Source organism: Cetorhinus maximus, chromosome 34 (genome assembly GCF_964194155.1).
Source record: "Cetorhinus maximus chromosome 34, sCetMax3.hap1.1, whole genome shotgun sequence".
Classification (NCBI taxonomy): Eukaryota; Metazoa; Chordata; class Chondrichthyes; order Lamniformes; family Cetorhinidae; genus Cetorhinus; species Cetorhinus maximus.
This window is the reverse complement of record NC_135912.1, coordinates 2,236,297-2,258,247: the sequence shown is the minus strand read 5'-3', so window position 1 is coordinate 2,258,247 and position 21,951 is coordinate 2,236,297. Positions and strand designations below refer to the sequence as shown.

Genomic DNA, 21,951 nt, shown 5'->3' with positions numbered 1-21,951 from the left:
ATGTACCTCAGTTACTATGATCAGATCCTAGGCTTATGGCAGCCGTAGCTGACTAAGGGCCGAGATGTGACAGGTGTATACTGCACACTGCTTATTGCATCATCAAGATTGACTGCTTCCAATGTTGTAACATGGTCACACTCTCTCTCCCCCTCTCACCCTCCTTGCAGTGGCTGCTGGTCCAGCAATGTTTTTATTTCATAATTGTCATATTTAAATTCATAGCTTTGCCCCTCCCCATCTCTATAATCTTTTCCAGCCCTTCAACCAGCTGAGATCTGTGCTTCTCCAATTCTCTCTTCTTGGGGGCACCCCCATGATTCCCTTCACCTCACCACTGCTTTCAGCTGCCTGGGCTCCAAGCTCTGGAAATCCCTCTCCACACCTCTCTCCTTCTTTAAGATGCTCTTTGACCAAGCTTTTGGTCACCTGCCTGCAGTGTATTAGTGTTTTTAAATTGCAGCTTGTACAATATTGTTCACTTAAAGCTGCCATACAGAGTTGTACCAGTAGAGGGAGACTGCAAAGCAGAAGAGAGTCTAAAGAAACTCTTTTAATTAAGGAGGCCAGATTGCTCATACACTTTTAATTCTGGTCTGTATGTGGTTGTTTCTAGACCCAAATCCTAATATAGCCTTGAACGTCAAATTTTGATAACATTTCTGTGAAGTGCCTTGAGGACAGTTTACTGTGGAATCCTGTGTATAATTGTTGTATTGCCAGGAATAAGTTGCGAGCAATATTCCTGCTTAAGCTGTAGGCATGCTTGGCCATGCAGCTGCCCAGACCTTGTGTGGCCATGCAACAAACCTGGGTACCAAGCATTGTAAAAACTGGCTGCGCACAACAACCAAATCTTAAAATGGGATCCCAGTGTTCCCTTTCGATTAATAGCTTTCAATAATTTGTAGCAGTAGTTTATGCAAAAGAAACCTGTAACTTTGATAGTGCTTAATATTTCCCTTTTTATGAGTGTGTCATTTCTAACTCGTGCCTCTGTCCTCTTTGGTAGATGACCAGAATTGTCCTCCCCGACATGGTGAAAAGGTACGGTAGCAGCTTGTTACTTGAGAGGTTACATTATGTATTATCAAATGCAACCGTAAAGGAGCTTGCGAGGCTAAGGTGGAGACGGGTTGTGTTTGAAGTTTATTCTAATTTATAATTAATTGAATACCTCAATTTCACATCGTGGGATGTCAAAGCAAATTGGAGGTGGGTTTGGGAAAAGGACCAAATGTTAAAATTCAGATTGTTGGGATCAGTTTTCATTCTAGGGGTTGAGTTTTATTGGTTCCCTAAAAGTTGGGAACGTGGTGGGACAGCTGTGATACGTTGGGGAGCCGTGTCGGGATGGTTCCCTGTTGATGCCAGCCACTGGAGAAGATTCCCTGTGGCGAGCTGCAAGGTGGGTTGAGTGCTCACTCTGCTTTTACATCATTTATTTGCATAATTAAGGGCCCATTTATGGGGGTCACTGGCATTTTGCTGATGGTGGGGGTGGCACATCCACTGCACGGAGAAGCTTCATGGAGGTGGCCTCCCTGTGGCAGACCAGTGGGCCATCAAAACAGGAAGCTTTATAGCCCAAGGAGGAGGCTTCCCACCAAGCAGCTCCAACAATTTCCCCCCACCCACCCACCCAACCCCTAGAAATGTTTCCCTCTTTCACAGGGCCTACCGCCCTTGGCCCCCTAAATTTTAATTTTTACAGACTAGAGCCCCATTTCCAAGTGCCTATGAGGCCTTCTGCCTGCCCCAGCAGTGTCCATCTCACTTGGTGAACCTGTTGAGGCTTTGGAGCTGCCAGCCCTCTGGACTGGACAAGTAGCATCAGGAGCCTGCTGGCCTGCCATAAGGATTAGGAGACTTCTTGCAGTAAAGTTGCCAAAGCAGACCTGCTGCTGGCAAATGTGGGCTTAGTACCTGGGGTTTTTTCTGTCCTGAAGCCTGCAGTAAAATTCAGCCCTTTTAAATTTCAGGGGTAGTGGGCTGTCCGATATCTCCTCTAACCAAATGGGAAATGCACATTGCTATTTTTTTAAAAAAGTGAATGACAAATGGCATTTTACGACCAGATTTACTGTTCCAGGAGTTAAGTGCATAATTCAACTCCTTCACATTTGTTGATGAGCTCACGCTTTCCTTAGATGTGGTTGGCAGCAGGTGGGAGAGACAGAGCTCACGTGAAATTGAGGCAGTCCAAATGTTTAATGCTCCAGCTTTGGACTCGTGGGCACAAGTCTCACATCAGAGATTTGAGCACATAGCCAGGCTGACACTGCAGTGCAGTACTGAGGGAGCGTTGCACTGTTGGAGGTGCCATCTTTCAAATGAAAATTTGAACTGTTCCCTCATCTCCTGCCTACCCTCCCTTCGCGCCCCCCACCCCCCCATCCCCAATTTCACCTCAAATATTTGCTCCCTCTCCAATCTCCTGTGGGGTCCTGTACCATGGGTCTCAACTCCTCTTCTTCATCTCAAAACCTGCCTCAGCCTTGACGTTCAGGTGATGGCGTTTGTTTTGAACTTGGCAGGAAAAAGGGCATCATCATCAACATTTCTTCAGAAGCTGGGACTCACCCACATCCACTGATCACCATGTATTCAGCGACAAAGGTATTTTTAAAAAAAAATTTATTATTTCAACTTTCTCAGTGGATAGCTCTTTCTCCTTTTGAGTGGGAAGGTTACAGAATCCAGCCTCGATCCAGAAACTTCAGGGTATAATCTAGGCTGATACTTTTGAGAATGCTGTCAAAAGGTGTTGACCTTTGGCTGACTTGAGGCTATAAAACCTGACTGACTATTCGGGTGGATGTTCCCCAGTTTAGGGCCCACATTGTAAACAAATGATTTCTGATCATTTCTATTCTGCGTAGAAAGCTTCGGCTGAAGTAGGATCATTAAAACCTTACAGCACAAAAGGAGGCGATTGAATCAGTCCGCTCTGTGAAAGAGCTATCCAATTAGTCCCAGGCCTCATGCTCTTTTTACGTTAGCCCTACAATTTGTCCCCTTCTAAGTCAATTCCCTTTTTTTAAAGTTATAAGGTGAATCTGCTTCCACCATTCTTCCCGATCACAGTAACCTGCATGAAAAATTTCTCATCTCACCTCCTGGCTCTTTTGCAAAATACCTTTATCCTCTGGTGATCAACTTGTCTGCCAATGGAAATTGTGTGTTATGACCATGTGACATGGGGTGAAATGACTCTCCTATTGTCCCACTCCAGGTCTGACCATAACAGGTTTTTTCTTTGTGTGAATTTAGTGAGGATGCGCTTTGCTAATGCTGCAGGAGTCCCACTGTTTACGCTTTCATATTGTAAAGAATTAGTCAGACAGGCCTTAAGTTAGGCTCTAGACATATAAATATTGTGGTTACAACAGGCTAGAAATCCTGCAGCAAGTAACTCACCACCTGACCCCCCAAAGCCTGTCCACAAGGCACAGGTTAGGAGTGTGATGGAATGCTTTCCACTTGCTGGATGAGTGCAGCTCCAACAACGTTCAGTAAGCTTGACATCATCCAGGACAAAACAGCCTGCTTGATTGGCACCCCATCCACCACTGATGCACAGTAGCAGCAGTGTGTGTACCATCTACAAGATGCACTGCAGGAACTCAACAATTCTCCTTCGGCAGTACCTTCCATAAGAACATAAGAAATAGGAACAGGAGTAGACCATTCGGTCCCTTGAGCCTGCTCCACCATTCAATAAGATCATGGATGATTTTCTTGTGTTTTGATTTCCACATTGCCATCTAACCCAGATAATCTTAGATTCTGGTTAGGCAAGGGAATCAATCTACCCCTCCCTTTAAAAATATTCAATGACCCCGCCTCCACCACCTTGTGAGGCAGTGAGTTCCAAAGTCGCACAACCCTCAGAAATGTTTCTCCTCATCTTTGTCCTAAAAGGGCGACCCTAATTTTAAAACAGTGCCCCCTAGTTCTGGACTTTCCCACAAGAGGAAACATCCTTTCGACGTCCACCTTGTCAAGGCCGTTCAGAATCTTGTATACATCATAAAATCACCCCTCACTCTTCTAAACTCAGGTGGAAAGGAGCCTAGTCTGTCCAACCTTTCCTCATAAAACAACCCACTCATTCCAGGCATCAATCTAGTAAACCTCCTTTGAACTGCCTCTAATACATTTACATCCTTCCTTTAAATAAGGAGACCAAAACTGCACGCACTATTCGAGGTGCAGGCTCATCAATGCCCTGCCTAACTGAAGTATAACATCCTTACTTTTATGTTCAATCCCTCTTGTAATAAAGGATTCCATTAGTCTCCTTAATTACTTGATGTACCTGCATACTAACTTTTTGTGCCTCATGTACTAGAACACCTCGATCCCTCTGCACCTCAGAATTATGCAGCCATTCTTCATTTAAGTAATTCTCTGCTTTTTTGTTCTTCCCACTAAAGTGAACAACTTCACATTTTCCCACATTAAACTCCTTTGCCCACGTACACAACCTATCTCTATATCCATTTGCAATCTCTTCGTGTCCTCTTCACAACATACTTTCCTACCCATCTTTGTGTCATCTGCAAAGTTAGCTACCATCACTTCACTCCCCTCATCCAAGTCATTGGTGTAAATCGTAAAAGGCTGAGGCCCCAATATAGACCCCTGTGGAACTCCATTCATCACCTCCTGTCAATCAGAAAAAGACCCATTTATGCATACTCTGCTTTCTGCCAGCCAGCCAATCTTCAATCCATGCTAATATGTTACCAACTACACTATGCGCTTTTATTTTCCATAATAACCTTTCATGTGGCACCTTATCAAATGCCTTCTGGAAATCCAAGTACAGTATGACTACAGGCTCCCCTTTATCCACTGCACGTGTTGCTCCTTCAAAAAAACTCCAATAAATTGGTAAAACACGATTTTCCTTTCACAAAACCATGCCGACTCTTTCTGATTACCTTGAGCTCTTCTAAGTGTCCAGCTACAACCTCCCTAATGATCGATTCTACCGACTTCCCCATGACAGATGTCGAGCTAACTGGCCTATAATTTCCTGTTTTCTGCCTCTCTCCCTTCTTGAATAGAGGGGTTATATTTGCTACTTTCCGGCCTGATGGAACCTTTACAGAATCTAGGGAATTTTGGAAAATTAACACCAGCGCATCGACTACCTCATTAGCGCCCTTCTAAAGACCCTAGGATATAATCCATGGGGACCTGGAGACTTGCCAGTCTGCAGCTCCATCAATTTGCTCAGTACCGTTTCTCTAGTGATTTCAATTTCACCAAGTTCCCCTCTCCCTTTCACCTCCTGATTTGCAGCTATTACTGGAATGTTTTTTTGTATCCTTTATAGTGAACACAGAAGCAAAATATTTATTCATTTTTTTCCACTATTTCCTTATTATCTACTATTAACGCGTCTTTTTACGCCTCGGCAAGTGGGCCCCGTACCTGCTCGCCGACCTGAAGATCCTACCCAATAAGAATGTACTTATTCTGAATACTCTGAAGTATCCCCTTAAATGTTTGCCACTGCTTCTCTATTGATATCCTCTAGCCTAGCTTCCCACTTCACTTCAGCTAGCTCAGCTTTCATCCTCACATAGTTGCCCTTATTCAAGTTTTAAGATGCTAGTCTTAGACCCACACTTCTCACTTTCAAACTGGATGTAAAATTCAATCATATTGTGGTCGCTGCTACCTATGGGTGCCTTTTACCCTGAGGTCATTAATTAATCCTGTCACATTACACAATACCAAGTCTAGTATAACCTGCACTCTGGTTGGTTCCAGAACATGCTGCTCTAAGAAACTATCTTGAAAGCATTCTAAGAACTCTTTATCCAGGCTACTACAGCCAATTTGATTTTTCCAGTTTATGTGTAGATTAAAATAACCCATGATTATTGATGTCCCTTTATCACAAGCGCAAAATATTTTCTCTTGAATACTTTGTCCTACATTGGCAGCTGTTAGGGAGCGTGTAGACCACTCCCACTATTCTTCATCTCCACCCAAACTGATTTCTACATCCTGATCTCCTGAACCAAGGTTATCTCTAATTATTGCACCAATGCCCTCTTTGATTAACAGTGCTACCCCTCCACCTTTACCTAGCTTCCTATTCTTGAATGTCATTTACCCCACAATATTAAGGACCCAATCTTTGTCATCCTATAGCCATGCCTCCGTAATTGCTATCAGATCATATTTATTTACTTTCTTTGTGGGCCACCAATTCATTTACTTTGCTATGAATGCTACGTGCATTCAGATAGAGAACCTTCAGTTTTGTCTTTTTGTTACCTTTGTAACATCTAGCCTTGACTGTTGATGTATTCTTAGGTTTCTTTCTCTCTGTACCTTCCTGCCATTCCAAACCCACGACTGCTCTCATCTAGAAGGACAAGGGCAGCAGATAGATGGGAACACCACCGCCTGAAAGTTCCCCTCCAAGTCACTTACCATCCTGACTTGGAAATATTTCACCGTTCCTTCACTGTCACTGGGTCAAAATCCTTTAACTCCTTCCCTAACAGCATTGTGGGTGTACCTACACCACGTGGACTGCAGCGGTTCAAGAAGGTAGCTCACCACCATCTTCTCAAGGGCAGATACGGATGGCTAATAAATGCTGGCCCAGCCAGCGATGCCCACATCCTATAAATGAATTAAAAGAAGTTTCTTGGCACTATTTCCCGAATTTTAAAAAGTAGACTAGGTAAATCGCAACTGCTATTCGTATGTCACACACTGGGCCCACACGCACACTCTAGAACAGATGGCAGAACAAGAGGGCAGATTTGAGGATTTTTTGCAGTTCATGAAGATGAAACAAAGGAGTTTATGATTAGCTGTTCTTCGGATGCTCTTGATATGGTGATTTGACATTGCAGCTGTCTTTAGTTGTTTTCCTGGGTGTAGTTGTATGGAGTGGAGTTCCACGTTTTACTCCCAAGAGATCTCAGTTCGCACCAGATTTCTCTTGGAATGGTCACTCTGCAAAATCTGGGCACAATTCTTCTGAGAGAGACAGAGGGCAAACTCAGTGAGGCGGGGGGATGGTGCGGATGGGGGGTGTTTGGGTGAGTGAGTTTGCACCCTGAGACTGCCCGGACACACACACACACACACACACACACACACACACACACACACACACACACACTCTGACCCTCTCACACTCTTGTCACTTTGTAATTTAAAAAAATTTAACAATTTATTCCTGTGATATTGCTGTAATTTTTCTCAGCAATTGTTTCTTTCCTTTAAAACCTCAACTACCTTTCTTGAAATTCTGTTTATTGTTGTGCCAAATCTTACCTTTCGGAAATTTGCTCACCATCCCCTTGAGTGGGAAAAATATGCAAAATGTGGCCCCCTGCATGAAAAGATTGGGCAAACCTGCTTTAGTCCATGTCTGCTGCCATCATTGTTTTAGGTGATTACATTTTGATATCTCATCTCAGAACCATTTTTAAAGTTTCAGGATAGTGTAAAGCCAAGAAGAGATGGGGGTCTTTCATACTTCCCAGGGGTTTGTGTGTTTTTTTTTTCCATCCCCACTTGGTGGAATGCAAGCTGTATATTGTAGCCATCTGGGCAGTCTCATTTCTTTTAGAGGGTTTCAGTTTCTTTTAAATCCAGCCAGAAAAGAAATTAGAAATTATATCTTTTTTAAAAAAAAAATGCACATCTTGTAACAATGGTTTCTCCTTGTTTATCGTTATAATTTTGAATACATCGGTTAATTCTGCCTTTATCTTTCTCTGCTCTAAGGCAAACAAACCCAGCTCTTCTGGCCTCTCCACAACTGAAGTCTTTCGTTCCTGATTTTAACAAATCCGCACTCTTTTTCTAATGTCTTGGCATATTTTCTAAACTGGACACAGACCAGTGATTTTATATAGGTTAGCATTACCTGAATGTTTTGTATAATAGATGAAGAGGTCCACAGGGCCATAAATCATTAGATAAATGGGCTCTGGGTTATTTTTTTCTCTCTAGGTCTTTGTTGACTTCTTTTCTCAAGCACTGAATGCAGAGTACAAGCGAAATGGGATTATCATACAGGTATGGCAAAATGACTTTAGTTTTCTTTTTCCACTTGTTGACCAAAAATGCTCAAGATGAGAATTGTAGAATAGTGTTCACAAATATGGTTGTGACTAGGAGCATCGGATGCTCAAAGTAGGTGAGTTGAGCTATGCTCTCTCTTTGCTCGACACCATTGTCCAATAATGTCTCATTTTGGTGCTTCATCTTATTTATTTTGAGCCGTTGGCCTTAAGCTGAACATCAGAAGGCTATGGGTTCATGCTCCATTTTGAAGAATTGAGCCCAGTATATCTCAGACATTCCAGTGCTGTGCTGAGGAAGCACTGCACTGTCAGAGGTGGTGTCATCCAGATGAGATTTGGAACAGAGGCCAGTCTACCCTCCGGTTTGGACGTAAAGGAGCAGGAGAGTTCTCCTTGGTGCCCTGGACAATATTTATCCCAAAAACATCATTAACAAAGACTATTTAGTGATTTATCTCATTGCTGATTGTGGAAACTTGCTGTGTGCAAATTTAGTTGCTATGTTTCCTTGCAAGGCAACAGTGACTATACTTAAAAAGAATTTAATTGCCAATAAAGCGCCTTGGAACAAGTCACGAAAGGTGTTTAAATATAATGTAAGTTCTTTCTTTACAGCTGTCGAATAGCCTAGTAACACCATCTGACTGGACAAGTCTACCTCTCTTTTTCCCTTTTTAAGGCATGCTTTGAAATGCGCCTCTTTGACTAAGTTTTTGTTCACCTGTCCTAATATCCCCCCCCCCCCACCCCCCCCAACTATATTTTGTTTGATAACACTCCTGTGGGATGTTTTATTACATTAAAAAGTGCCAGTTGGGTCTGGCACTTGTGGGTTTCTAGTCTGTTTAAAACTTTGCTAGTTTTCAGGCAGAGAGGGGAAAAATATATTGAAGGGACAATTGACCCTGGATCTTTTGAGATTGGGTGGTCCAGTTGGCTAGTTCCTGAGTTGAAGTCACTTACATCAATGCTAGGTGGATTTACTGTTATTGTTAGCTGAATTAGGGTGAGAGACTAATGTGGAGCATAAAGAAATAGTGGCTCAGGCCTGTTGAGCTGATTGGGCTGTTTCTGTGCTGTAAATTCTATATAAAATGTTTGAGCACAGTTCTTTGTAGCTCTGAATCTGAATTACAAGCTGCCCATTGACCGTCATGCTCAGAAGCTTTGAATAGCTGATCTGGGAGTTGTGCAGGAGGGCGAGTTACTCTGAGGCGAAGGCACACTAATCATCTTGCTTGAAGGCAGCTTGGCTCAGTTGATAGCAATTTTACCTTCTGAGTTGGGAGATTAAGTTTCCAGCCCCATTCCACACTGGAGCACATAATGTAAACTGGGGGGGGTGGTGCTGTCAGACAGCTAGAGGTGCTGTCTTTCAGATGAGATGCTCAATTGGAGGCTCATTTGCCTGTTCAGATTAGCATTGTTTAAGGAGAGGGAGATTTCCTGGTATCTTGACCAACAGTTCTCTCTTGAGTAACATTATCAAAAACTGATCAACTGGTCATTTATCTAACTTGTGGTTTGAGGGTTATGCTGTGTTTGCTTATGTAACATTGATTGTACTTCAAAGTAGTTTGTTAGTACGTGGGATTGCCCCAAGAGCCTAACGCAAATTTCCCTTTTTCATCCAGTCCATGCTATGTTTAATGGGCAGTGCAGATGGTGCTTTATGCAGGATCTAACACCTATTTCCTGCCATGAGAATCCTGACTGCTGGAAGTACAGTGATATCTCTGATCTTGCAAGTTGTCATCTAATTCATTCATATAGCACCTTTCTAATGTAATTAAACATCCCACAGGAGTGCTATTAAACAAAATATAAGGGGGAGAGATTAGGACAAGTGAACAAAAACTTATTCAGAGGTAGATTTTAAAGCATACCTGATAGGGGAGAAGAGACGTAGACTTGACCAGCAATGGTAGGGCGGGGGGAAATTCAGAATGCATAAGAGACCAGAATTGGAAGAGTGCAGAGATCTCAGAGGGTTGTAGGGCTGATGGAAGTTACAGAAATTGGGAAAAAGTGAGACTAGGGAGGGATTTCAAAATGAGGATGGGAATTTTAAATTTGAGGTGTTGCCAGATGTAGAGCCAAAGGTCATGTGTATATAGGACTTGAATTGAGTAAACATATGGAGTTTTAATGATGTTAGAATCGTATCTCTCAAGACTGAATTTTTCCTTTACAAAATGAAAGGACATGGCGTTATTTGTACATTTGGATGCTAACCTGGGATTTTTTTTTTAACAAAAGGTCAACAAACAGGCCTCTTCTTAGAGCTACTTGAGGAAGATCTGGTTGTTTTGAACAGCAAACACTTTAATTGATGGGGAAAAGAGCTGAAAAGGCAAAGATTGGTAACTTGCTGGAAATCACATGGGCGAGAGAAAAATACTGAAGTTGCGAATCTGCTGGTTTTGAAGGCTGTCTTGTTGGGGAACAAGCTGAGGAAGGAAGGCTACACTAACTGGCTCTTTCTCATGCCCTCTCTCTCTCTCTAGTACTTGCAATTTGTTAAAAAGTTTTTTAAAACTCAGAACAATTGTTTATTATTTATTGAAAGAAGCCTGGCTGAAGACCCTTTTATTCTGGGCATCAGTAGGAGAAATAGATCATCTGTTTTGGTGGAAAAATTAAACTTTTCAATTAATGGTATGGCCTGTGGAGTAGTGAGATTATATACACGCTTCTCCCATCCCGATTATAACAATGAGTTGAAACTTGGAGAGCGTAAGATGTAAGCAAGGCCAAGATATGATTGGAATAGTTGGATATTTTGCAACTTTCTTTCCATCCACACTAAATAATAAATATTCCAAAATTAAGAAAAGTAAATGACGTGGCTGAGATAAATTTTTCTTCTTCTTTCAGTGTGTATTGCCTCTCCTGGTCTCCACTGGCATGACATATGAAATGGAAACCACTTTTTTTGTGAAGAAAGCTGATGACTATGTCCGGGAAGCCCTGAACACTGTTGGGATAAGAGAACGGACAAATGGCTGCTGGTCCCATGCCATGCAGGCAAGTGCTAAAGTTTCTGCTGTGCTTTACCTTGGTGTGAAGGGCCATTTTGTGCATTCTAAACAATTGTATTTGTGCATTTTAAAGGACTCACTGGAGGAGGAGGCTCCACAAATATCCCCATCCTCAATGATGGAGGAGCCCAGCACATCAGTGCAAAAGCATTTGTTACAATCTTCAGCCATAAGTGCTGAGTGGATGATCCATCTCGGCCTCCTCTGGAGGTCCCCAGCAATCCAGGTGCCAGTCTTCAGCCAATTCGATTCACTCCTCGTGATATCAAGAAATGGCTGAAGGCACTGGATACTGCAAAGGCTATGGGCCCTGACATTCTGCCAATAGCACTGAAGACTTGTGCTCCAGAACTTGCCGCGCCTCTAGCCAAACTGTTGCAGTACAGCTACAACACTGGCATCTACCCAGCTTTGTGGAAAATTGCCTGTATGTCCTGTACACAAAAAGCAGGACAAATCCAACCCAGTCAATTACTGCCCCATCAGTCTACTCTCCATCATCAGTGTAGTAATGGAAGGGATCATCAACAGTGCCATCAAGAAGCACTTGCTTAGCAATAATCTGCTCACTGATGCTCAGTTTGGGTTCTGCCAGGGCCACTCCACTCCTGACCTCATATTAAAGCCTTGGTTCAAACATGGACAAAAGAGCTGAACTCGTGAGGTGAGAGTCACTGCCCTTGACATCAAGGCTGCATTAGACAGAGTGTGGCATCAAAGAGCCCTAGCAAAATTGGAGTCAATGGGAATCAAGGGGGAAAAGCTCTCCGCTGGCTGGAGTGATACCTAGCACAAAGGAAGATGGTTGTGGTTATTGGAGGTCAGTCATCTCAGCTCCAGGACATCACTGCAGGAGTTCCTCAGGGTAGTGTCCTAGGCCCAGCCATCTTCAGCTGCTTCATCAATGACTTTCCTTCCATCATAAGGTCAGAAGTGGGGATGTTCACTGATGATTGCACAATGTTCAGCACCATTCACGACTCCTCAGATACTGAAGCAAATGCAGCAAGACTTGGACAACTTCCAGGCTTGGGCTGACAAGTGGCAAGTAACATTCACACCACACAAATACTGGGCAATGACCATATCCAACAAGAGAGAATCTAACCATCACCCCTTGACATTCAATGCCATTACCATCACTGGATCCTCCACTTTCAACATCCTGGGGTTTACCATTGACCAGAAACTGAACTGGACTAGCCATATAAATACTGTGGCTACAAGAGCAAGTCAGAGGCTAGGAATCCTGTGATGAGTAACTCACCTCCTGACTCCCCAAAGCCTGTCCACCATCTACAAGGCACAAGTCAAGAGCATGATGGAATACTCTTCACTTGCCTGGATGATGCAGCTCCCACAACTTGCCATTGTCCAGGACAAAGATGCCTGCTTGATTGGTACTAATATCCACAAACATTCACTCCCTCCACCACTGACGGACAATGTGTACCATCTACAAGATGCACTGCAGGAATTCACCAAGGCTCCTTAGACAGCACTTTACAAACCCATGGCCACTACCATCTCGAAGGACAAGGGCAGCAGATACTTGGGAACACCACCACCTATAAGTTCCCCTCCAAGTCACTAATCATCCTGACTTGGAAATATATCGGCTGTTGCTGGGTCAAATTCTTGGAACTCCCTCCCTAACAGCACTGTAGGTGTACCTACACCACATGGACTGCAGCAGTTAAGAAGGCAGCTCACCACCACCTTATAGATGGGCAATAAATGCTGGCCTATCCAGTGAAGCCCACATCCCATTAATGAATTAAAAAAACTGACACAGCTGATACCTGTGAAACTGCACCTAAGCAACGAGGTAGTGAGAAAATGAAGAATGGCTGGGTGGAATGAGAATGTCGCTTGATAGCACAGCACCTTGAAGCCCTAATACCAAAGGGATGAACTGATAGCGAGGTGCCACATCCCATCTCTCGTGTCTTCCTGACACTACAAGAAGTGGAAATTAGAGGCCATGCACTTCCTAACCTTGACCTGGGAAGTAATTGGGGAACTGAAATTAGCCTTGTTGCTGGAGGGGTGGTTGAGGCATACTAGCCAAAATTCTGCTATTCAGTCACTTCTGTTGACAGTAAAAATGCGTGCTACAGGCCTGGCTGTGTCAACTTTCCCCCCCACCCCTGTGTGGTTAAATAGCCTGGGAGCCAACACTCTCTTTAGGTTCACATAGTGAGAATGGGTTGTTGGGGAGAAAAAAGATGGACCAGTTTCTGAAGAGCTGTGCCTCAGTGAGTCTCAGCACCCCAATATCTGATTACACTCCGAGCACTCCAGAGAGCTCTACTCTCCAGAAATTTTTAACATGAGGTGATCTGCAGTTTCCTCAAGAAGGAAGTGTTGTTTGTATGTGAATGCAGGGAGTAGGGGTGATAGTTGTGTTGGGACCAGATGCCAATTCATCCTGAACTTTTTTTTAAAAAACTGTTTGTCCAGGATTTCTTCATCGAAAGGATGTTTCCACGATGGTTGCGACTGACCCAGATCAGCATGAATAATCTGATGAAACAGTCTAAAAAGAGACTACCACTGTTGGAAAAATGGAGGAGCAAATACAAGACAACATAGTTGCAATGTGATTGAAGGAGCTTGGTTGGGGATAGTCAATTTTCATATTTCTCTGATATTGTTATTGTGTTGTCCTCTCTCTATCTGGTTTTTGGTTTGGTTCAATGCACCTTTAATGTGATCCAAGTAACTGAATTTGTTGGGCCAGCTGAAGTGGTTTCCTCAACTTTTAAGGTATTAAAGTTCTGCTTTGTTGACCTGAACTAGGATTTTGAAAGAAGTCAGAAGCTCTTTAGAATTTGAGAGAAGGTTTAAAAGCACGAAGTTAGACAAGTTGTTTTAGAAAAGAACAGAAGCAGGAACTGAACAGTGTTTGTTTATGTTAATATATTGTTGCTTAAGAATCAAAAATGCAGTTAGCCACATTGGAATTCCTGGTTAGCTATATGTGGCTCGTGGCTATTGAATTGCACATCACTTTTCTAAATGCATATTGACATCTTGTTAACACCTCTGTGGCGCTTTGCATGAACACTTGTGGAATTCCATTAAACAGGATGTTGAGGTTATGATGCAGTGCTAGTAAAGAAATTTGTTTGATAAGCTGTGAATATTAAATGCTTAAAGCTACTGTCAACTGCTTTTACCTGATGGCACAGATGCTGAAAAATTGTGCAGGGAGGTTAGATGCAGGCTGTTTTCTAAATCATGCAATGTTTGCACTTTGGCCTAACTCAAACTGTTTATGCATCTGTAGCAAAGTCAAATATATGACCACCTATGCTTTACTAAAACTCAAATACCTTCCAGTCTTGGGAGCATAGGGTATCAGAAGGAAAGTCTCAGGTGACAAAAGCTGAGAGAATGGTCAGAATCTATGAAGGAGCCTCCTGTAATGAGGCCCATTGCATCGCTGATGGTGAATGTAAACCAATACTAGCTGAGGAAGTCCCATGTGAAAAACCAAGATTCCCAACCAGGTATCCAGATTTCCTGTTTAATCTGTGAATGCTCATTCCAAGTGATTTTCACTTTCACCCATTTTGGGTCCCGCTCAACGAACTGACTGCAAAATATTTTGCAATGTTATGGTTGCATTCTTTGCTATCGAGCGTGAAAATAAACTTGCAAATCTTGACTCTGTCTAGAACCCATTCTTGGCACACAAAACAGTCTTATGTCTATGTTATTATAAAAAATACATTTCCAACACCAGTATCATTTTGGTGAATCTGCACTGCGACTCCTGCTAAGGCAAGCATGACCTTTTGAGGTGCAGTGTCCATAACTGAACGGGCTTATTCCAGATGGGTCTAATAAAGGCTCTGTACAACTAAAATATCACTTCTTCCCCCCCTTTTATATTCCAACCAACCTGAGGTAAAGGTCAACTTTCTTTGTGTTTGATTTTAGTTGCTTTGACTGGCTTTTTATGATCTGTGCATCTCAACGAGCAAATCCTGTTGCTTCTCTACAGTTTCTAGTCTTCTGCCATTTTTAAAACAAAAAATTCTGATTTGCAATTTTTGAATCCAAAGTGGATGACCTCACATTTCTGTTGCATTTGTTTCCACGTCAAATGGTGAATTCAGAGGTCACCTCATCGCAACCAATGCTTTGTAGCTTTGCCAAGTTTAATAACACCACCTAATGGATGAAGTTTTTAAAAAAAAAAACAAATTTTAACATTGCAAATCTTGGCTGAAGACCATTTTATTTTCTTTAGTAATCCCTCTTCCTAGTAAGTTTTTTTTTTAAAGTTCGCAGTCTACTCCTGACACTTGGAAGCCTGTACAAGCTATGGAGACCAGTCCCTGGTGCTCCCCTTGGCTAAGCCTTTTCTCAACTACCCCCGAATATTTTGCTAAGCAGCCATATTTGTGTGTGAGCTTAGAGATCGAGTGTTGACGGAATATAAATATTGAGGTGGCAGAAGTAGAACAGCAACTTTCACGAGGTAATTGCATAAATGCTTGAAGAAAAAATAGCAAGGGCGTGGGACTAATTGGATACATCATTCAAATAGTTGGCATAGGTACAATGGACTTAATGGCTTCCTTTTGTGTGTATGATTCTATGACAATTGTCCGTTTAACAATTCCCAATCCTTTTCTCATTGGATGTCCACCTATGCACCATTTTGCTCCAGGGGTCACGCTAGTATTGCTAACTCTAATTGGATGTGTCAAGTACATGATCCTTTAGCAACATAAGAGCAAGAGTAGGCCACTCGCCCCTCAAGTCTGCTTCACCATTCATCTAGATCATGGTTGATCATCTATCTCGATGCCATTATCCTGCGCTATTCCCATATCCCTTAATGTCATTAGTAATTAGAAATCTATTGATTTTCTGTCTTGAACTTGTTCAGTGACTGAGCTTCCGCCACCCTCTGGGCTAGAGAATTCCAAAGATTCATTACCCTGAGTGAAGAAATTCTTCATCCTATTGATCCTAAATGGCTTGCCTCTTATTTTGATACTGTCCCCAGATTCTAGACACCGCCCCCAGGCAGTGGGGAAACTACCCCTTCTGCATCTATCTGTTGTAGCCCCTTAAGAATTTTGTAAGTTTCAAATGAGATCACCTCTTGTTTTTCTAAACACTGGCGAATACACATCCAGTCTCCCCAATCTCTCCTTATAGGACAGCTCTGCCATCCTAGGAATTAGACTGGTGAACCTTTATTACATCCCCTCTATGGCATGTATATCCTTCCTTAGGTAAGGGGACCTAAACTGTACGCAATACTCCAGGTGTGGTCTAACCAAAGTTGTATACAATTGAAGCAAGACGTCTTTATTCCTGTACTCAAGTTGCCTTGCAATAAAGGTTTACAAACCATTTGATTCCTGCATGTTAGTTTTCAGTGATTATTTTTTTATGAACAAGGGCACCCAGGTCCCTTTTGACATCAACACTTCCCAAGCTTTCACCATTTAAGAAATACTCTGCACCGGCTGAAGGTGTTGTATCTGAATGCATGCAGTATACGAAATAAGGTAAATGAGCTTGTGGTGCAGATTGAAATTGGCAGGTATGATGTGGTGGGCATCACGGAGACATGGCTGCCAGGGGATCAGGACTGGGAGCTAAATATCCAAGGATATACATCCTATCGAAAAGATAGGCAGGTTGGCAGAGGGGGTTGGGTTGCTTTGTTAGTAAGAAATTAAATTAAATCGAAAGCAAGAAATGACATAGGGTCAGATGATGTAGAATCTGTGTGGGTAGAGTTGAGGAACCGCAAAGGTAATAAAACCATAATGGGAGTTATGTACAGGCCTCCAAGTAGTAGTCAGGATGTGGGGCACAAAATACACCAGGAGATAGAAAAGGCATGTAAGAAAGGCAAGGTTACAGTGATCATGGGGGATTTCAAAATGCAGGTAGTCTGGGAAAATCAGGTTGGTAGTGGATTCCAAGAAAAGGAATTTGTGGAATGTCTACGAGATGGCTTTTTGGAGCAGCTTGTGGTGGAGCCCACTAGGGAACAGGCAATTCTAGATTTAGTGATGTGTAATGAGGCAGATTTGATAAGGGAGCTTAAGGTGAAGGAACCCTTAGGAGGAAGTGACCATAATATGCTAGAATTTACCCTGCAATTTGAGAAGAAAAAGCTGGAATCAGTTGTAACGGTATTACAGTTGAATAAAGGCAACTACAGAGGCACGAGGGAGGCAGTGGCCAGAATTGACTGGGAGATGAGCCTAGCAGGAAAGACAGTGGAACAGCAATGGCAGGAGTTTCTGGGAGTAATTTGGGAGACACAGCAAAAATTCATCCCTAGGAAGAAGAAGCATACTAAAGGGAGGACGAGGCAACCATGGCTGACAAGGGAAGTCAGGGACAGCATAAAAGCTAAAGAGAAAGCATACAATGCGGCGAAGAACAGTGGGAAACCAGGGGATTAGGAAGCCTACAAAAACCAACAGCGGACAACTAAAAAAGAAATAAGGAGGGAGAAGATTAAATATGAGGGTAAACTAGCCAGTAATATAAAAGAAGATTGCAAGAGTTTTTTTTAGATATATAAAGGGTAAAAGAGAGGCAAAAGTGGACATTGGGTCGCTGGAAAATGACGCTGGAGAAGTAGTAGTGGGGAACAAAGAAATGGTGGAGGAACTGAATAGGTACTTTGCGTCAGTCTTCACGGTGGAAGACATGAGTAACATTCCCAAAGTTCAAGAGAGCCGGGGAGCAGAGGTATGGTGGCCATTACCAAGGAGAAGGTGCTAGGAAAACTGAAAGGTCTGAAGGTGGATAAATCACCTGGTCAGACCACATTTAGAATATTGTGAGCAATTTTGGGCCCCGTATCTCAGGAAGGATGTGCTGGGCCTGGAGAGGGTCCAGAGGAGGTTCACGAGGACGATCCCAGGAATGAAAGGCTTAACATATGAGGAACGTTTGAGGACTCTGGGTCTATACTCGATGGAGTTTAGAAGGATGAGGGGGGATCTTGCAGATGAAACTTACAGAATACTGAAAGGCCTGGATAGAGTGGACGTGGGGAAGATGTTTCCATGAGTAGGAGAGACTAGGACCCGAGGGGCACAGCCTCAGAGTAAAGGGAAGACCTTTTAGAACAGAGATGAAGAGAAACTTCTTTAGCCAGAGAGTGGTGAATCTATGGAATTCATTGCCACAGAAGGCTGTGGAGGCCAGGTCATTGAGTGTATTTAAGACCGAGATAGAGAGGTTCTTGATTGGTAAGGGGATCAAAGGTTACGGGGAGAAGGCGGGAGAATGGGGTTGAGAAACTTATCAGCCATGATTGAATGGTGGAGCAGACTCGATGGGCCGAATGGCCTAATTTCTGCTCCTATGTCTTATGGTCACCTCTGTTCCTCTTACCAAACCTTCCACTTATCCCATTATATTCCATCTCCATTCAACCTGGCCCTACAGTCCTGCCATTGGGCATCAACATGTCCTTCCTCATGGTGTCCCGCCTTCCCAAAGCCATTGTCTCTTTTAATCTGACTGTATAATATTTGACTGTCAATCAAACTACCTACACATGGTGATAGCTCATAGGCAAAGTGTTGATAGATATTTTTTCTAAAGTCACCCAGTGTTTTTTTCTCTCTCCTGGGATTGCTGGAAATTAATCTTTAATCATTGGAGACTCCAATAACCCCAGTGATCTGGGAAGGGACCTTAAGTCAATTTTGGAGAGGCCCAGGGACGTTGAGCCTGTGCGCTCCATGTACCACAGCCAGAAATAAAGTTTATCTTAAAGCAGATGCGGTGTTGAAAAATTGGACTTCGATTCTCTTTGTACAAGCAAACTTTTTTTTCAGAAGGGATGGGAAACTTCCAAATCCCAGCGCACGGACAGGCAACATGGCCGAGGGCAGAAGCGCGATGCGGAGCAGAGCGCGCGGGAAAAAAAAGCGAAGCGCTGATTGGAGGATAAGTCACCACGAGCGAGGGGGGCTTTCAAAGCCGCCGCCCTCCCCCCGCCACCCCCTTCTCCCCGCGCCCAACGGTAAAAGCGCGAGAAGCAAGAGAGCGCGCGGGCTACACGGGAAACTAATGAGAGGATCAGCGGTTGGGGGCGGGGACGTTGGGCTTTCAAACCCCAACAGCAAAAGCGCGCGAGCTCCGTGGAGAACACCGCCCCCCCCCCCCCGTGCTCGCCGATCCACCAATCACAGCGCCTCTTTTCTTTCCCGCTCGATTCGGCCGCTCGTGCCTTCAGCCGTTGACGCAGAGCTCGCGCTGGCCTCTCACCCGGCTTCACTCCCTCCTCGGCACTGCCCTTAAACACCGTCCACACAGCTTGGATTAGAGAAATGAGGAGAGGGGTGGGGTGGCACATGGACAAGCTGAAGCGAGTTGAGGGGAAGGTGGGCGGCGGGGAGATCCCGCTTCACCCCTCACACACCCCCCCCCCACCGCCAATCGTGCAAAAATAAGCAAAACACAGAATGCTGCAAAAAGGAGCTGAGGAAAATAGATGTTCGAGTGATGTGGACTGTGGCAGGTTTACTTTCGGAGGCCAAATCAAGAAATAACTTACACCGAGACGCCAAATCCTGGCCTTAGACTGCGATTATAAAATGAGAAGCGGAGTGTCTTAGGTAAAGTACATGGTGGCGAATCTCTAGTGTCTAGAAGGACAAGGGCAGCAGGCACATGGGGAACACCACCACCTGGAAGTTCCCCTCTAAGCCACTCACCGTCCTGACCTGGAAATATATCGGCCGTTCCTTCACTGTCGCTGGGACAAAATCCTGGGACTCCCTCCCTAACAGCGCTGTGGGTGTACCTACACCACAGGGACTGCAGCTGCTCAAGAAGGCAGCAGCTCACCACCGCCGCCTTCTCAAGGGGCAACTAGGGATGGGCAATAAATGCTGGGCCCAGCCAGCGACGCCCACATCCCTGTGAACGAAGAAATATTTTTTAAAAAGCTCCAATAAAAGGTGAAAGGTGGATTTTGGACGAAGAAGTGAGTGTTGGAACCTGCTGGTAGGTTTTTTTTTCAGGGAAGACCTGATAATTTGGATTGAGACAATCCGCAACCTGGACCTGCCTGGTCTTGTGCACAAAATCTCCAAAGCCCAACATCCAGGATGTGTTTTTCTGTGAGAAATGCAGAACTGGAAAAATGGAACAAAATTGGCTCGAAAGGAAGGATCCTTGACTGAACACTTTATGAAATTGTTTTGTGACTCATCACTGAGGTAAGAAAACCTCATGGAACGTACAGGGGTGCAGCTAATGACAATGTGCTGCTAAATTTAACTGCCAACAACCTAATTACCAGCCCAAACCCTAATCCTGATCACTAGCCATGGCCAGTAATGCAAATCTTAACCTAAATCCGAACCCTTAAAGCTGACATCCAACCCCAACCACCCAACCCAACCCCAACCCTCACCCCAGCCACTCAACCCAATCCCCTACCCCTAACCACTCAAACCAATCCTAACCCCAATCTCTACCACATAGCTTAATCCTAACCCTAACGCCAACCACAACTCAATCCCTTAACCCCCAACCACTGAACCCAATCCTAATCCCAGCCCCAACTGCTCAACCCAATCCTAACTCCAACCCCAGCCACCTAACCCAATCCTAGCCACAACCAAAACTGCTCAACCCAATCCTAATCCTGGCACCAATCCCAACCCCAACCATTCAATCCAATCCTAACGCTAACCCCAACCACCAAATCCAATCCTAACTCCAAATCCAAACGCTCAACTCAATCCTAACCCAAGCCCCAACCCTAACCACTCAATCCAATCTTAAACTTAAACCTAACCATCCAACCCAATCCTAACTCCAACCTCAAACACTCAACCCAATCCTAACCCTCACCCCAACCCCAAACTCAACACAATCCTAACTCCAATCCCAACCACTCAACGGAATCCTAACCCTAGCTCCAACCACTCAATCCGATCCTAACTCCACCACGAACACTCAACCCAGTCCTAACCCTAACCCCACGCCCAACCCAATCCTAACTCCAACCCCAACCACTCAACGGAATCCTAACCCTAGCTCCAACCACTCAACCCAATCCAAACATTAACCCAAACCACTCAACTCAATCCTAACACTAACTCCAACTGCTCAACTGAATCCTAACCATAACCCCAACAACCCATCCTAACCTAACAGCAACCACTCAACCCAATCCTAACCCCAATCCCATGAACCAACCCAATCCTAACCCTAACACCAACCATTCAATTCAATCCAAACGCCAGCACCAAAAGCAAAACTCAATCTTAACCCTAACACCTACCACCCAACCCAATCCTAACCCTAGCTCTAACCCCAACCCTAGCCCAACCCCAACCAGTCAACCCAATCCTAACCCTAACCCCAACCCAACCCAATCCTAACCCCAAACCCAATGACTCAACCCAATCCTAACCTTATCCCCAATTCAAACCCCAACCACTCAACCCAATCCTAACCATAATCCCAACCACTCAACCCATAGCCTAACCCTAGACCCAGCCAAGCCACCAAATCCTAATTTCAACCCCAACCACTCAAGCCAATCCTAACCCCAAAGACCCAACCCAATGGTAACCGCAACCCCAACTAACCAACCCAATCCTAACCCCAACTCCAACCACTCAACACAATCCTAGCCCTATCCCAAATCCCAACCACTCAACCCAATCCTAAACCTAGCCCCAACCCCTACAATTCAAACCAATCCTAACCCTAACCCCAATCCCAATCACTGAACTCAATCCAAACCTCAAACCCAACCACTCAACACAATCCTAACCCTAACCCCAATCCCAAATCCAACCTAATCCTAG

The 21,951-nt window shown here is 44.0% G+C and overlaps 1 protein-coding gene across 2 annotated transcripts in view; it reads left to right on the top strand.

Moving 5' to 3' along the window:
• Nucleotides 1-14,821, top strand: part of hsd20b2 (hydroxysteroid (20-beta) dehydrogenase 2) — a 49,379-nt gene extending 34,558 nt beyond the window's left edge. For both annotated transcript variants that reach the window (XM_078533765.1, XM_078533766.1), the window contains exons 7-11: nt 1,013-1,047; nt 2,538-2,619; nt 8,002-8,067; nt 10,953-11,102; nt 13,580-14,821. In XM_078533765.1, the coding sequence (XP_078389891.1) occupies nt 1,013-1,047; nt 2,538-2,619; nt 8,002-8,067; nt 10,953-11,102; nt 13,580-13,711 (465 nt within the window). In that variant the 3' untranslated portion in view covers nt 13,712-14,821. The remainder of the gene's footprint in view (nt 1-1,012; nt 1,048-2,537; nt 2,620-8,001; nt 8,068-10,952; nt 11,103-13,579) is intronic.
• The last annotated feature ends 7,130 nt before the right edge of the window (nt 14,822-21,951 follow it).